This window comes from Cygnus atratus, chromosome 1 (assembly GCF_013377495.2).
Source record: "Cygnus atratus isolate AKBS03 ecotype Queensland, Australia chromosome 1, CAtr_DNAZoo_HiC_assembly, whole genome shotgun sequence".
In the NCBI taxonomy this organism is placed as follows: Eukaryota; Metazoa; Chordata; class Aves; order Anseriformes; family Anatidae; genus Cygnus; species Cygnus atratus.
In genome coordinates, this window is record NC_066362.1 from 35477646 (window position 1) to 35494209 (window position 16564).

At 40.6% G+C, this 16564-nt stretch overlaps 1 protein-coding gene across 1 annotated transcript in view; it reads left to right on the forward strand.

Annotated features, from left to right (window-relative positions):
• MON2 (MON2 homolog, regulator of endosome-to-Golgi trafficking) overlaps positions 1 to 16564 on the forward strand; it is a 111331-nt gene that overhangs the window by 89452 nt on the left and 5315 nt on the right. Inside the window, exons 35-36 of the mRNA XM_050708237.1 lie at positions 6614 to 6701; positions 15407 to 15483. Coding sequence (XP_050564194.1) covers positions 6614 to 6701; positions 15407 to 15459 — 141 coding nt within the window. The 3' untranslated portion in view covers positions 15460 to 15483. The remainder of the gene's footprint in view (positions 1 to 6613; positions 6702 to 15406; positions 15484 to 16564) is intronic.

Here is a 16564-nt window from a genome sequence, read left to right on the forward strand (position 1 = left end):
CCTTACACATGTCTTAAGCCTTGTCCCATGAAGGAATTAGTATGAAAATGCCAGCATTGAACGAGCTGAGGTAATGCTTGCTCTGCCTCCTGTGTGAGGGTTTGTGTGTGTCGCAGGGAGGAGGGGGTGGTTTTGCTTTCGGTTCCCTTTTGAAATATCACAGGAGGAACTGTTAAGTGACCTAGCGTTACCTGTGGCACGTGTCCCTGGGAGGATGCTGGATGCTAAGACTTCTGACCTGACAGGCAAGTGAAATCTTGGTATGCCACCTGCAAAGAGGAAACAGTTAAGTGTGGAAGCAAAAAAAGTATGGGAGCAGACTTCCAGCTGTTTTGAAATCAGCTTCTTAATCTAGTTTCTGGTTTATCTGGTAAAAATCAGTGTGCCGTAGGGTTTTTGTTTAGATTTTATTTTGTTTAAAGCAACCGCTGATGCCTTGTGTTTAAGTCTGAAGCTTAGTTTGCAGTCTAAAAGAGATTTTGTTCATTCCCAAAGTTTCTAGACCGCGCTCTAAAAGGGGAAGCTTGTCCAAAAACTGGAGTTGGCAACTTTGAGCACTGAGATCATGACTTGATACAAAATATATTTTGTTTATTCATCTTTTGTGTGTACTTCTGTGTATTGCAATGTGTGTAAGTGTGCAGTTGAAGGAATCTTCTTGAAAATTAAGATAAATCTTCCATTAATAGTACATTTTAGTTGTAAAAAGCTTTGATTACAATAGCTAAATGCATTTCATTATTTGAAGTAAGAAGTGGTGACCATAGCTAGGTTTAAGTGAAAGCTGTATTGCTTTTGTCCAATAAAATGATATTTTAGGTGAATTGTGTTTCTGTAGAGGATGATGGGATTCACCAGTCACTGGTGCATGCAGCTCTTAAAGTCAGGCAAACACATTCGTCTCTCATGCAGTGGTGAGGTGTGGCTGTATGCCTAACAAGGAACACCAAGGGGCCAAACATGAACTAAAAAACTGATGCATCTTTTTGAGAGCCTCTGTGTTGTTCCCTCAGCTGGTATGGATGTGTGGGACTTCCAGAACCATCTGAAAACTTTATTGCTAAGTTAATGACCTATGGGTCATTATAGGTACTAATCCATGTAAAAAAAAAAAAAAGCCACCATCTGGCTCCATTTTTTCTACTCCCTATGTTGACTGGATAAATCTCATTGTTATATAAATCGCATTGTTACATGTTTCTTTGAGTGATATTTAGATATGTTGTAGCTGAACTGAGAGGTATGCCTGAAGAAAGAGGAGGCCAAGGAGGTAGGCATTTAACGATGTGCTCTCTTTTTGTTCTCTCTCTTCCTAAATCAAACACACATTTTAGAAGGAAGGGGGATGTGGGGCCAAAGTACAGCCCTCTCTGAAATGCTGCACCTGCACAGTAGATGCATGGGCAAAGTGATCTGACTCTTCGTGGAGCCGAAGCCCTGGGCTTCTTCCAGATTAACAGGTCACCTCTGTACTGCAAGTCAGCAGCTGTTCTTTACAGGGGGAAAGCTGATCCCAAAGTTCTTGCTAATGCAGGCTGTTACCATGAGGGGATTCGCTATTGCATGCCAACGGACTACACCAGCATGCACAATTTATGTAAGGGTCTTATATAAACCACAGCCCTTCAGCAAGTCTTGCAGAGTTGATTCACGGCTGTATGGCATTAGTTCTTGCTGCCTGTGTCTAGCAGTGACAGCTTCAAGGCCGTCTGCATCATGTGGGATGGCACAAGGTCATCTACAATGATGTAGTTGGAGTTTGGATCATAGGTGTTCTGTCATCTTAGCTTTCAGACACTAATGTCTGCAAAGCTGCTTGCACCTCCTTACAGGTCTGTGCCGTGCTACAACTTGTTCTTTATCAAGAGGAGAGAGCCTTGCTTCCTCTAGTTCTGACCACGTGGACAGCTACTTCAGAATACATAAATCTGAATCTGCATCACTGGCTGGCTTGTAGCATGGTGATGCAGAAACTTACCAGCTGTAGGGAACTACGAACTGGATCTGTTTTTCTCTGTTGTCTTCTCTAAAGGCCTCAGGCTAGGCAGAAAATAAATCACTTCCTTAAATGTTCTTACCCACCTGCATTACCTCGTTAGGGACCGCTACTGACATATACAATGGGCTGTACTGAGTATGACATCTGTGCTACCTGAGGTCTTCTACCCCAGCTGGTAATCACAAGTGTTATCAGGATGTACGCATGCATTGTCACTGTCCATCTCTATCCTGCACTGCTCCGTGTCATGTAACAATGTCTGATTTACGCAGTGCTTTCTCAGATGCTGAGGTTCTGCAGCCTAGTGATCTACTGTGGCAGTGAAGCAGTGATCTTTTGAGCTGGGCTCATTGTTGGTGCCATCAGTATCAGTGTGGCCTTTCGTACTGCAAAACTTGAATACGGAGCCAAGAAGTGCTTCTGTCAGAAATGGATGCAGTAGGTTACCTTTGTGTAACCTCACACGGGTTTGGTTAGAAGGCCTAGAACTAAGGCTGAAAAGGTACGTATGGTATGGTTGGACTTGATGAACCTGGAGGTCTTTTCCAACCTAAAAGATTCTATGATTCTGTATGCTTGCACGGTATGAGAGCTAGCACTGCTGCACTGTGTTAAACGTTTTAGGTTTATCAGCTTGCCAACTACAATGCTTTCATTTCCCAGGTCCCTTAAATTTGTTCCCATTAGCTTTCCCACCGCTCCCCAGCCTCCTGAACATCTTTTTCCTTTCTACCACCTGAAAGATTGCTGCGTCGTCATGATGGTCCTTGATGTTGTGTGTGGTCTGTTGTGCATCCTGTACCCAGCTGCTATCTTTGCTACTTTAGTACATGATTATAGGCTGGAGTAGAATAGAAAATGGGGAAGGATGCCAGAGGAAGCAAGTACTTAAGTTGTACCATTTTTTTTAACAGTTGAAAAGTAAAAATAGTTTAGTAAGGAAGCAAGGTGCAAAGGTTAAAGTAGATAAATAGTGTTAACAATCAAATCCCAAACAAAATGATCAGTGCAAGGTCTAGAAGGAACAAAGGCCCTTAAATATTTCTGCGACATGTTCTCCCCTCCCTTCCCTAGGCCTGTCCTTCCAGAAGCCCTGCCGCTGTAACAGCGTGGTGGTGTTTAGGATGTCACGTCTCCTGATAACCCCCAGCACCCACCATGTGAGCTGCAACTAGCTAAAGCTGAATTTGGAGGCAGCACCCAAACAGTTCAGGTGCCATTAGGATCTGCTTCAGAAAAGCCCTGGTGCAGGTGGCTTACCTGGTCACAGTGATCACAGGAAGCCTGGCCAGATGGCTTCGGTCAGCTCATGTGAAGGCTGGGCTTGGCATTTGCACATAAAATCCTTTACGGTAATTTTGAGATCTTTGTGGTATCCTCCGCAGCCCACTGTGTGGAAGGAAGAGTTGCAGGCAGCTGTGGAGCAGGAAGCACCCCTGCTCTACAAGAGGGTGAAGAGGGGCAGAGAGTGAACATCGCAACCGAGCAGCGTACAGGTCTGCTTCCCAGCACCTCTGTACTCTGGCACTTGCATCCCGAGGCCCAACCTTGCAATTCTGTATATGGATGCCAGTATTGTTCAACCCAGTTACCAATGGTCTACAAGGCAAAATGCAGCCTGTGGTGATAGCTGCAGATGACATAGTGACTGATAGGACAGTACACGGGGAGCATTTACTGTTACAAAGCCATCCAAAATGTTTTATTAGTCACAGTCCAATGTATTCAATGTTGTCAATTGTGAAGTACTATTATCTACTAGCAAAAAAAGTAGGCTACATCCACAGGATGTGTTGTGTAAAGACCTAAAAGTAGTTTGAGGTAACAGATGGCAACTCTGTCTGTTATATAAAATTATTTGTAAACGTCAGGAAAAAAAATAAAAATAGATTTAATTCAGTCAAAAATTCCTACTGGTTTAAAGAACATACTGAGATTATATCTGATGGATGATAGGAGTGTGTGACAGGAGAACAGTGAAGTGGACCTGCTGTTTGGAAAGGTAAGCCTAAATGGTAGAACAGGGGGGCTTCCCCCTCTTACCTCCTTCAGAATTCATTGTTTGAGTAAAATGACGTGCGGCTTTACCTGCAAGTCAGCACCAAGGTGGTCACCAGACTTCAATCATGATGCACTGAAATCACAAAGCCTTCAGATTAAGTCAAGGCAGCAAGGACTGAGGTATCTTACCAGCATTACTCAATTTGCTGTAGTCCCAACCATCACCTGAAATACGTGTACTTGGCTACTTTTCTTTGCCCCTTTGTGCCTCAGTTTCTTCATCTTTCTTTTCTAGTCCTGATTTTTGCTTTCATGCTAATGAAGTCCTGTTAAATTAGTCAAAAGCTTGTCTTCTACAACCTTGAGGCCAGGTAGAAAATAACGTCTTTGATGTGATACTAGTTTGGCCAGAGCTTGACATCACAGAAGGATGACACTTGGCTGTAGTGACTGGTTTGGAAGAATTTGCAACACCAAATGGCATTATCTTATTTGTTTAACACTTAAATATTTTTTTCTCCCTTTCTCTCATGTTATGTTTGTGCCTCCCTTTCAGCTTCATGGCACATATCTCTAGGCTATTTCAATTTGTTTTCCTATCTCTAGAGACACTGTCAACGGCGTCTTGGTTTGTCAGGACTGTCAAAACAGAAGTGTTTTTTCCATTCAGCATTTTGTATACCTAAAGTAACAGGAAAGGGAAACAAATGAAGCTTTAGGTTATCCTTCAAATGATTTAACTGGGTAGGATTTGTTACTGCCTCCTCCACAGTCTTCATAAAGGGCTCCTACTTTTTTAGTATGGTTGATTGTGATAAAGAATGAGAGTATGAGACTGGTCTCATAACACTGACATTTAATATTGTTCAAGATGGTATCATGTTAACTGCTTTGTACCGATTTTGGCAGGATGCATGGACCAAGATAGTCAACACAGGGGCTATGTATCATAAAGCAAAGACTTAAAAAAATAAATAAATAAACAAAGCAAACAAAAAAAAAAACACGATCTAGCGTCATTGTAGTCTGCTCGCTGTGGACTTTTGCTACTTTGCTTCAGTACACAGAAAAATGATTGTTATGCTGAACAAAACCAATCTTCCCATCATATAGTATTTGATTATTGCATATTGATGGACTGATTTTCTTAATTCAGAAAGGAAATGGAACTATTGGAGAGAATTCAAAGAATGAAGTGTTCGGGGAGGGGGGGGAGTGTCTCAAGATGCAAACCATACACAATTTCAGCAGATCAATGGAAAGGATGGAAGGTAGCACAGCACTTAAATATGGCAAAGCAAACTGATCATGGGGAGCTTTTAATCATACAGGGAGGCATGAAGATCCAGTTGGATCTTATGCCATTAATTTCTATTGTTTGAGTGTTAGGAATAATTAAATATTTGAACAATTGACTGGGGAAAGTGGTAGAGTAGAAATATATTATAGGTCTTACATATCTCTTCTAACCACATGCTATGATCCAGAATATGAAAAAAATGATACGAGTGAGTACAGAGTAGGTGATGACAGTGGTACTGGTAGGCCGAAGCTGTACCGGGGAGTAGCTGTCTTCAGCATCAGACTCCACAAGCTTACTCAGTGGCTTCTTACTTCATGCGGTGGGTGCTGGACGTCTCTTTGTTAGGACTTCGTAGTCCTGCCATCCTTACTGTACTTCAGTTCCTCAGCTCCATTGAGTCCAAAAGGTCAATGACCATGGTAATAATGGTCCTTCTCTTTCTGTAGTGTAAAAATCTCCAGAATGCCTGTAGCTATTAATTGAAAATTCAAAGTCAGCATTTTCCTTTAACTCCTTTCCTTCTGTCATCAAGAAAAATTAACAACAGACTATGGTAGTATTGTAAGCCACAGTTTTCTCTATAAAAAAAGAGTTACTGCATGCCTGTCACTAGTGTTTCCTTGGCTTCATATTCTGCTGCTATCACTGTTCCTAGAAATCATGCTAAGCTCACGTTCCTGATTCAGGTTCCCACATGTCCACCTCTAGCATAGGGACACTTTTTTTTCCCTGTTGGAATGAGTCGCTTCTTTCTGGAACCTTAATGACTCTTCTTCAGTGTCATCCTTTTTGCTGGATGTAGCTCTTCTGATGGTCACCTCAACATATCTGACAGGGCCGTTGGCTATGCAACATGCTCTGATCTGTCCAACCTCCAAACCCACTTTTGGAGACTTTCTTCCCTGCATCCAGGTGGCCTTCTGCCCTCCCACTAGCAACAGCACTCAGGCATAGCTTCGTCTGCAGGAGCACAGGATCCTTTGGTCTCTTCTTCTAGAGATAATAATGTCCACCCGTTGTAACCTACACAGGGATGGACAATCTCTTCCTTCCCTGAGCGGTTACTGAACTCATTTTCCTCTGCTCATCATCAAAAGGTGGGTTTTGCCAGTACAAGTAGGGTGGTAGCGAGTGAAAACCACTTGGCCCGCTACCTGCTGTAAGAGTACTGAAACGCTTGGACAGCTACTGCTGCAGCGTCCTGGGAAGGACGGTGGAGCAGTGGGCAGCTCTCAAAGGCAGCTCTCCTGAGCATTTTTATTCCAATGACACTAAGTTTTTTATTTCCTCTGCCTTCATATGTTGGACAGGCTCCGGAGGAGGTATGCTGTGACTTTAGAGGAAAATGGCTGGTGAGAACAATCCTGCAAGGCACAGTATTTGCACCACTACTTGGATGTAGGTGTTCTTTGCTTGTTTTTAGTCAGTGGCAAATAGCTAGTGTAAATACCTGTTGGTGTTATAATTTAAAGACAATTATTTCTCATAAATGGAGAGTTTGTATGCTGGAATAAAGACTTGCCTTACAGTAGGATGGCTTTGGCAAATAGATTACAGTCTTTTGTTACGGCATGGCTGTACAGAACACTAAGGCAGCTTCCTTTGCTATCACTGGCTTGGGTTGTGGGTAATGCGTTGTTTCTGTTTGGGTGCTTATTTGAGCACTGCTACTGCAAAGATCTTTGTTTTAAAATTTTTCACTTAGGTTTAAAAAAAAAAGTTCTCTGCACCAGGAAAGTCTGTCCTCTCAAACACTTGGTTTTGTTCTCTTCTTTATTCTAGCAGGTTTTGTTTTCCAAATTACTGAAAGCATTAGAATCACTCTTTGTTTAGCACTGTATATTCCGTGTAAGTCTTTTTCTGCTATAGAAGGCAACTGTGCAATTGCTGAACCCACTGCTGGGTATGGTCAGTATCCCTTTGAAGGAATGCAGATCATATGCTCCATTTACGGAAGCATCTGAGCTGCTGCTACAGCAAGAAACTATTGCTTAATGTGGGCCATCAGATCAGTCTACGCTATGGTCTGCTTCTCACAAAAAAAAAAAAAAAGGCAGAAAAAGGATGTGATAAAGGCTTATTTCCCTAGATTCCTCATTCTTTTCTGCACAGATGATATATTTATTTTTAAGTATCCGTGTTTGTGCCAACAATTTTTTTCTTAAGCTAGTGCTGAGAAATTGCTCTTCCTCTCCAAGGACACTCCTCTGTGACCTACTGTAGCATAACCAGCTAAACTTAATCTCTGCCTTGTTCAACACTTGAAAGGATCCATTCACAGAATTGTTCAAGGAGCCTGGACTGAGATTTTTTAGCTGCCCCAAGTGAAACTGGGGGATCAGCGAGAGAACAAGGACTTGAACAAGATGGTACACAGATGAGTCTGGTGGTTTGGAAGAAGCAGCCTGAAGCTATAGCAAAAATGACTAACCTTTTCTATTGAAACTGTAAGTATTCTGAGGAGTCTGCAGCCAGCTGCCACATCATTGTCACCTAAACCACAAATTGGTGCAGTGGCTGTATTGTTAGGCTGTATGTTACAACGTATTGAATCTGATCAAGAACATGGTTTCCTGTTTGTAGTTCAGGGGCATTGCTGTGTAATGCAAGTCAGCTGCGTTTCTATTTCTGCAGTAAGTGCCTGTAGAGCTCTACATGTCTTAAAATCTATAGAAAAAAATATAGAGGAATGAAGAAACTCTGTCTCACTGTCATACCTGAGGTTATCAGAGATGCCTGTGGATAGTAACTACAAAAACGAAAGGAGGAACTGCTTGAAAAGCAACATATATAATTATATTTCTGTCTGTCTCACCTCCCTTTTCTTATCTGTACCCAAATCTAGCAGGCTGCAGGATGGGTTGCAAATCATTGCATTTAAGATGATACTTGCAAATGATGGAAGGAAATGTGAGTTCTTATGCTGTTTGACTTGACAGAAAATGAATGCTGCTCCATGTAAGAACATGCTGCTTTATATCAAGAAGTATATAAATAAGCAAGTCTTTAATAGTTGCACAAATGAAGGAAGAAAAAATATTTTTTCAGCAATAATTCCACTTTTTTTTTTCAAGAAAAAAGGATAAGAATTTCTTCAAATTTTCTTTTTATTTACGAAGTAAGTTACATTCTCCAAGTGATTATGCAGTTTGGAAAACAGATCTGTACATACACATGGAAAATACTTTTCTTATAATGAATGCATCTATTCAAGCGCTTTTTCACAACTTCGCTGATGGATCTTATTTTAATTTTTTTTAATGATTTTAACCATTCCCATGAGATGATTTTCATTAGTCTTTAAAAAAAAACTGTATTTGAGAGAATCCTAGGTTCTGAAATCAGAGTAGTTTCATACATAAACTAATGAGGTCATTTTCTTGCATAAAATACATGTTTTTTTATTTTCGTTGGAACAGTATTACCTTACTGTGTAATGGATGTAAAATGTATCTCCTGAGTCAGTGTTCCTATAACATAACCCTTTCTCCCTTTTCTGAATTTGGTTACTTCTTCCTAATAGGACTACATTGCATCTCTGGTGATGCTTCTGCTTATTTCAGATGACTTCTTAATTTATCAGCATGATACTGTATTTATAGTGACTAGACTTTTGCTCTTTTCCATTTCAAACAATTTCAGTAAGAATCTGTTTTTTCTATGCCACCTCACAGTTGTTAATAAATACATCGAGAAGTGTGTTTTGGGAACGGATTCTAGTAGAACACGTTTCTAAAACTCCTTTAAGTTAATACTAACACTAGTGCATTTCTTCTTTCTGCAAAGTTTGTTTCCCTATCAAACAAAGCAAGTTTAGTTAGTTGCACTTGATTTCTGATGATGAAGTTTACTACTTAATTATTATCTTACTGGTGCTTGAAATTCTCATGGTAAGTTTAGTGTTTCATAAGAAATACAGAACTGTAAGCCCTTATACACACATGCTGTTATGTTTTAAAATAATTTATGTACTTGCCATTTCCCAGACTTCACCTCGCTTCACCTAACTGTGATTATGTAGAAAGAATGGTGGATAATTCCAGTTAAATATTGCTACTTCCTTCACTTCCCTACAAACACACATCTCTTTAAGAGAAATTCTACCTACAGCTTGTGACAACGACATAAGTTTTGATGTATCCTCAAAGACAACAAAATGGGAGTGAAAGAGGAGAGACTATTAGATGGCTGAATTTTTGTATGTTTTGAATTTATTTATTTATTTATTGTATTTACCAAAAGAGAACAACTGCAAAAAGGCAAGCAACTAGTGGAAGTGATCTTTTGAATCACTGGTGCGCAGTTCAAATTGATGAGACTGGTGAGTAAAGGAAAAATAAAGTTGGGGAACAACTTCACTTTGCCTTAGTGAAGGATGAGAAAAAGAGAAAAAAATGAAATAGAGTAGTAGACAAGAAGAGGAGTGAAAGCAGCTTCAGCGCAGAAGAGAACAAAATTGTGATAGTAGCTGGCATCCAATGAGTAGTGAACATGATGAATGGACTGTGAAAGACAACAGATGATAGAATGGTCTGAAGACAGAAGAAAGAAAAGATGGAGAATCTAAGGAAGGTGTCGTTAGTATTAGAAAGAGGACGTGTGTAACTGGAACTTCCTTCTAAAGAAAAATGGGTAGGCTGTAATGAGAACAGGTCCAGAAGCTAAGATAAAAATTATAGATTTGGATCTGAAAACAATAATGCTCCAGTGAACAGAAGTGTACAGATTTCCTAGAAACTTCAGTGGAAATTCCCTGTTGTCTGAAGAAGGAAGGGTAAAGTTATGTTGATCAACAGATGACTCAAGAGTTGGTGCTTAGAAAAATGTTGATGGGGCACTGAGAACACTACAGAGAGTATTACTCAATGCATATCCTCAGACATACTCAGAGATTCAACTAAGGCCCATGTAGAAGACAATTAAGTCGAGATAGAACTGTATTTACATATCATCCATGCCTACATAAACAGAAAGGGGAAGACATAGGTTATGAAGGTTCATCACATAATATGGCATAAAGACAGGCATGTTAGAGCAGCAGTGATTCTAGACAGACTTCTGGGATTAGGGGAAAAGCAAGAGACTAGTTTTAAGAAAACATTTTGTAAACTCATGAGAAGGCTTATTCAAGACAGTTGCAAAAGAACAGCAAGGGATAAAAAAGCCCCTTCCTATTTTGTGCTCTTAAATGTTTATCTAGATGTTCTCCAACTGTTTCTCTTGATCCTGACTTACAACAACTTGTTTTGGTTAACCATTGTTTTGTCATGTCATGCTACTGTTATGTGCTTTTTATTGCAGCCAAGTAGTTCTTAAGCATTTCAGCCTTTCCCATGTCTCTTGAAACAGGAAGGTAAAACAAATCCATAGTCACATGCTTGTCTGTTCTTTTTCAGAAGCTTGTTCTCCTTTATAATTTTACTTGCTTTTTTTCTTCCAACCTATTACTTGGCTATGACTGGACACTTTTAACCTGACTTTCTGAGAAAACAAGATCTATGTGATTGTGCATCTGCCACCCCTTTGTTATGAACTTTGAATTCACTGGCTTATTTCATCCACATTTGGCCAACAGTGAAAAATATTAATTTTCTGAAGAAGTACAACTTCATCTAGGCATCTGCTACTGGAAAGACAAGATCGCTCTTACCAGATATCTTAAAATCCACATGAGAGCTCATTTTACACGCACAAATCCAGAAGAACCAGGCTTTACTGGTTCACATGCTCAAATCCTTCAAAATTCCTAGGCCCCATGATGCGGTTGCACCAGGTGGTGGCACTTAAGAATTTTAGCCTAGGAGAACTGGTGTTCTCAAGGCATGGTTGAGAGACCTCACCTGACAGTTAGGTGCCTGACTTTAAGTATTACTGTGATGCTAGCCTAGATATGGTGCAACAGTGGGACATTTAATGAAAACTGCTAGCATAAATGAAGCCATTTCAGTCTCTGTTGTGCCCCAGATTCTGAGGTAGTTTTCAGTTTTTTGGTTTGAGAGATGTTGCTGTTATATCAATACGCTTTTTCATATTCTTCTATTTCCTGGCAAATCTTGGTCTCATTGTTCTGTAGTTTCCAAGTTTAATTAGTCTGATGGGGCAGAAAACATGATGAACACAGGAAAAAAAACAGTCTAAGAAAAACGCATGAAACTTGAGAGCTTTGCTAAATAGGATACATGCATGAATCATTCTTGGTCCTGGTTTGAAATACTGCTGCTCATCCCCATCTAAGGGAGTATCTACAGAAAGCATGCCAAAAATTAGCATAGGCTTTCTCAGCAGTAGTCAATGGTGAATATATATCCAAACAGTCTGTGTTCAAAAAGAAAAATTCAGCTGTTAGTAGGAAAGAGAGCATGGTGAGAACACAAATATTTCATAGTGGTTCTTTCATAAAGTGCAGTTTCTAAGAGCATAGGGTAATTATATTGAAGTTATATCTTTGGGAATTTTATTGTTACGAATAATTTCTTGAAAATTTGTATCCTCATTTGCCTAGTAATGCCGATGGCCTAATGCTAGCCACAAGAACTGATTGCGAAAGCATTGATGGTAGGAATAATGACATTAGAGATGAAGCATGTTTCCATTAAACATTGAAATTTCAGTTAAATAGCTTTGACTATATATACAACTGATGATAACCAGCAATTAGTTCCTTTCCATAGGGAAGAGACTGAAAGCAGGAAATACAGTATTCGGCATTTTTCTGTTACACGAATTCATTCCATATAAACAATCTATTTTCTTCTTCTGATCTAAAAGGCTGCTTTTGTGCATAATCACATAGTGTGTAACACGTTTATACTTATAGGTAATAGCTGTTACCCAGAAGATGGCTCTTTGCATATGAAGTGCCATCAGTGCCTTCATCCTACAGATAAACAAGATTGATCATACATCTTTGATTTTGCAATCCTACTTTGTTTGCTACTCCTCCACCAGTTGTGTACTGTTTTCCATCTGTTGCAACATCATGCATTTGCACTCAAGCGCCTGATCACTTACAAACACTCTCTAACAGAACCCCAGTGACCCTCTCCTCTCATATCTATTAATGGCATCACTTGAAGTTGAACAAAATTGTCATCGACTTTGTGATGCGTCCTTGTGAAAGCAAAATGGAGGTTCACAGATTTCCTACCTTATTGCAGTCCTGCAGCTTCCAGACTCCACTTGGAGGATTTCTCTTACTTCTTTGTTTATAAACAGTATGCTCTACACCTGGCTAATTATTAATACCTTGTTTTGCTTGTTTGTTTGTTTGTTCGTTTCTGTGGACCAAGTCAGGCGGGATATGTTATTGGAAGTATGTCTTTTTCCAGGAAATATCAAGTAATGTTAAATCTTCTGCAAACAGTTCCAAGTCTTAATGCAGTTCCATAAGCTTCGTGCTAGTGATTTTCCTGATGTTGAAGGGTTGCCCAGCTGAATGAGTCCAGCGTTCCCATCAGCTGTCTGAGTTCGCTCTAGAGCTGAGCCTGCAGAGCAGTGCCATGTTCTTCCATTTAGCTCCAAGCCCATCATCTCCTTAGCTACGGAGCTGGCACCGCCCTATGTATGCAGGACAGCCTCCGGTCACTGTCTGTAGGCCCCGTGAGGTCCCAGAGATCAGGTGGGTGCCTTTGTGTGTCCCTGCTGACACAACACGAGTGTTGAGCACATATATACCTTGGGTGGAGCTGTGAGGGGCAGGAGGGCACCGTGGCAGGCTTTCTTTCTCGTCACCCCTACCCACCCCACTGCCCTGCATCTCCAGCTCAAGGAGCTGCCGCTATTTCCCTCACTCAGCCACAGTCACTGAGGCAGCAGTCTTGTAGCAACCCCATAGCCGCAGCCCCTGGGCGATCAGGGGGTGCATAGGGCTGCAGGGTCGTGGCTGGGCCCTCTGTGAACCTGTGGGGTGCGGCCTGTAGCAGTGCCATAGTGGCCGAGCCCTGCCAGCCCTGAACATCAGCCTCCCTGCTCCTGCCCTGCCCTGTGGATGCAGCCAGTCACCAGCTGGAGTGAAACTGTGCAAGGCTGGTGGCCCTGAGGTGTCTTAAAATGTCACCAGGGCTGTTCAGTCACATGCAGCATCTCATCCATTCTCCTCAAAATAAAGGCTGAGTCAGAAGCTGCACAGCCATGGATGAAATGCAGCTGTGTGTTGGGTCCCGGTTCTTAGCTTGTCCCAGAAGTGGGCTGGCCCCACCCATAAAAGTGCTGACTCGCCTTTACAAAATGATTTCTGGTGATTTGGGAACACTGTAATAGGAAATACATAGCAGCTAGGATCCCTTTTTTTTTTTTTTTTGCCTTCACTGGTAATGCCCAGACTGAATCATCACACAACTTCATGCTTATTAACACAAATATGCTCTTGTATCATACATCTGGCCTGCAATATCAGGCAAATTCGCTTCCAGTTTGCATAGTTTTGCACAGTTTCTTTGTGCTGGTGCCATCCTTGCCCATAGTGGTTGCTCTTCTGCGGTGCTGGTGTTTGCTGAAGCCCTGGAGCTCACCAAGAGGCTGCGCCTCTACATGGGCTTTAGCTGTGTGAGCTGGCTTCTGGGCATATCCTCCACTTGTGCACTGGTAAGTAAGCCACAACACAAATTCAGCTTCTCATGGGCACCAAATTTGCTCCTACTACCCAACCCACATCAGTAAATGTGATATTTAGCTGACAGTTCTAACTCTCTCGCACACATTTTATGAATTTCTGTGGACATTACACTTCACTAATAAGTTGCATAGCATTTTGTCTAGATTGTGGAGAAGCATTCGTTAAGCTGTTCTATTTACTCTGTTCACTCCTTGGGCAGAACTATGCTTTTCTTGTTCACACAACATAATCTATATATCTGGGGAGTCCAGCAACCCCCCAGTGTCCTTTCTTAAGCTATCGATATATCTAAGCTATTGCATTTTTTGTTGTGTTTTGTATGCACTTATCTAAGTGTGACTTTAATCACAGTCTTGGCCAAGCAGAGATTTCCTTCTAGCATTTTTCAAGGGAATCCCGTTTCTGGTCTTTGTTGGGGCTGGGTGTGGAAACAGCAAGGCAGGCACACTGTAAGGGAGAGCCAGAGGGTGTGCTCCAGATCTAGGAAGCAGCACAGCATCAAAGGAAGGGGATGTCTTTCACTGGTTTAATGGTAAACACACTGGCAGGTCAGAATATTTGCCTGCAGATTGGTCTTGCAGCAAAGACACTTTTTTTCTCTTTTTTTTTTTCCCCCCCTCATTCAAGTGGCTCTTAGAAGTTCAAAGAAAAAGAGGAGGAGGATGTATAAAAGATCACCTCATCGGGCTTGTCAACTGTTAGATATTTTTCCAAGTTTTGATCATCTCAAATGCTCTCTCAGGTTCTTGCTAATGCAGGAATACTTTTGCAGACATAGGAACTGAACAATTTTGTTTCTTAGTTGTTAATTTTCTTCCTTAAATAAATGCATTAGAAGCCAGTTGTGATCATGTATGTTCTAGTCCTGAACTGCTGGTGCTTCAGCAGTAAGTTACAGAGGTTAGACTCTGAGATACCCATTAAACCATCTTTGTGACTTTTAAACAAGACAACTCCAAGATGAACAGCATTCCAGTATGTCACATGGAATGTAACCCTTAAAAGAGATTTTTTTTTTCTGTGCTGATAAGTGAAGACTAGCTGTAGTTTTAAATGAACCTGTAAGACTCGTTTACATTTCCATACACAATAGTGTTGTTAGAATGAAATCAGTGCTAAATTAAGGGATTAATAAATAAATCCATATCCATTTGCTGAAAAGCAGTCATTTAGAAGTGTTCTTGATGTCTGTGCTGCTATATATGCTTACTTGTAATTTTCCAGAATTTGATCAGAACCTATCCAGACTGTGCTTTAATTGGGAAGAAGTACCCATCGTTGTTCTGGGAGGTACAGAGATTTTTTTTTAAGCAGGTCAGTGCTCTGAAGAAGAAAGCTCACTTTATTTATTTAGGAGAACCATTTCATGTGTAAAAACATTGTGTAAAAACATTTTGTGTGATACATTAACTATATTTTCCCCATTAATTTGAATTTAAATAAAATAATATTGCACATAATTTATCAGATTCTTCTAATGTCTCTGTAGTGTGCCACAGGGAACGACACAACTGTGTGATGATGGCAGGAAATGCGGGCTGACGTAGATCTTTTTGTATTCTGCAGGTCTGTAATGTGGGCTTCAGCTTTGTTTTTATTTGCATGGGTTTTGGGTGTTGTTTTAATAGTTACCACTGGCCTCCCAAACCTTTTAGTGAAATAGGTAATTGTGTATGCATTTTTTCTTCATTTTCTTGACAACGTATATAAGATTTGTGTGGGGGAATAGCTTTTCTACATAGCTGATAATTTATTATATTGTCTTATGCTGTCTTTTCAGTTCTTAAAATAACTGTTATTATTTCACACTGGAGGGCTTAAATATTGTTTTCTGCCTTTTTTCCCCCATTGTTTGGAGAGTAACTGGACTACCTCAGTTTCAGGTCAGATAGCATTTCATCAGAACAGTGAAATGACTGTAAGCATTCATCCCCAGCGGACAAAATTCTAACCTGCAGCATTTCAGTCTCCCACCTTGAAGAGTGGCAAGACAATTACTGAGATCCTTGTAGATGGGCTTTAAAGCTGGGCATAATCCAGCAGCGAACGAAATGCATAACCCTCCAAATCAGTGACATTTAACCCAACTGCTCGTCAGCCCAGATGGAAAGATAAAATTGGCACTCAGCTGTTTCCAGCTCACTTTCCTGGTTAGTGCTGTAAATATAGGAAATAATTCTGGGGAGCTGATTTTTGTACATGTGCACATGCATGTGCCAACACACCCTATTCTGTATTCAAATTTTCTGGTGTAGGTAAACTTGTAAAGCATCTGTATTTTATTTCATGCTCCCCTTAAAAGCAGTTGTTCTGCCTGTGGAGAGAGCATTCACCTTTCCCTTTGCCTTTCATCTTTTCTGGTCTTATTTGTGCAGTGAAATTGCATCACTCAGTTGTGACATTTTGGTGGTGGAAGCTATGCTCATTTTAACCAAAAGAATATCCTTCTGAAACAAAACCTAGGTATATGTACATGTCAACAGATATGCTCTATAACTTCTGTAAAGAGAACTGAATGATAAAAATAGTAAAATATGTGAAGCATTTAGGTAGTTCCGAAATCTACCCTTAAAAAAAGCAAGAGCCAGCAATCCCTTGTACCAACTTCTTTTATCTCTTCCAAAGCTATTTCTCATTTACTGTAATG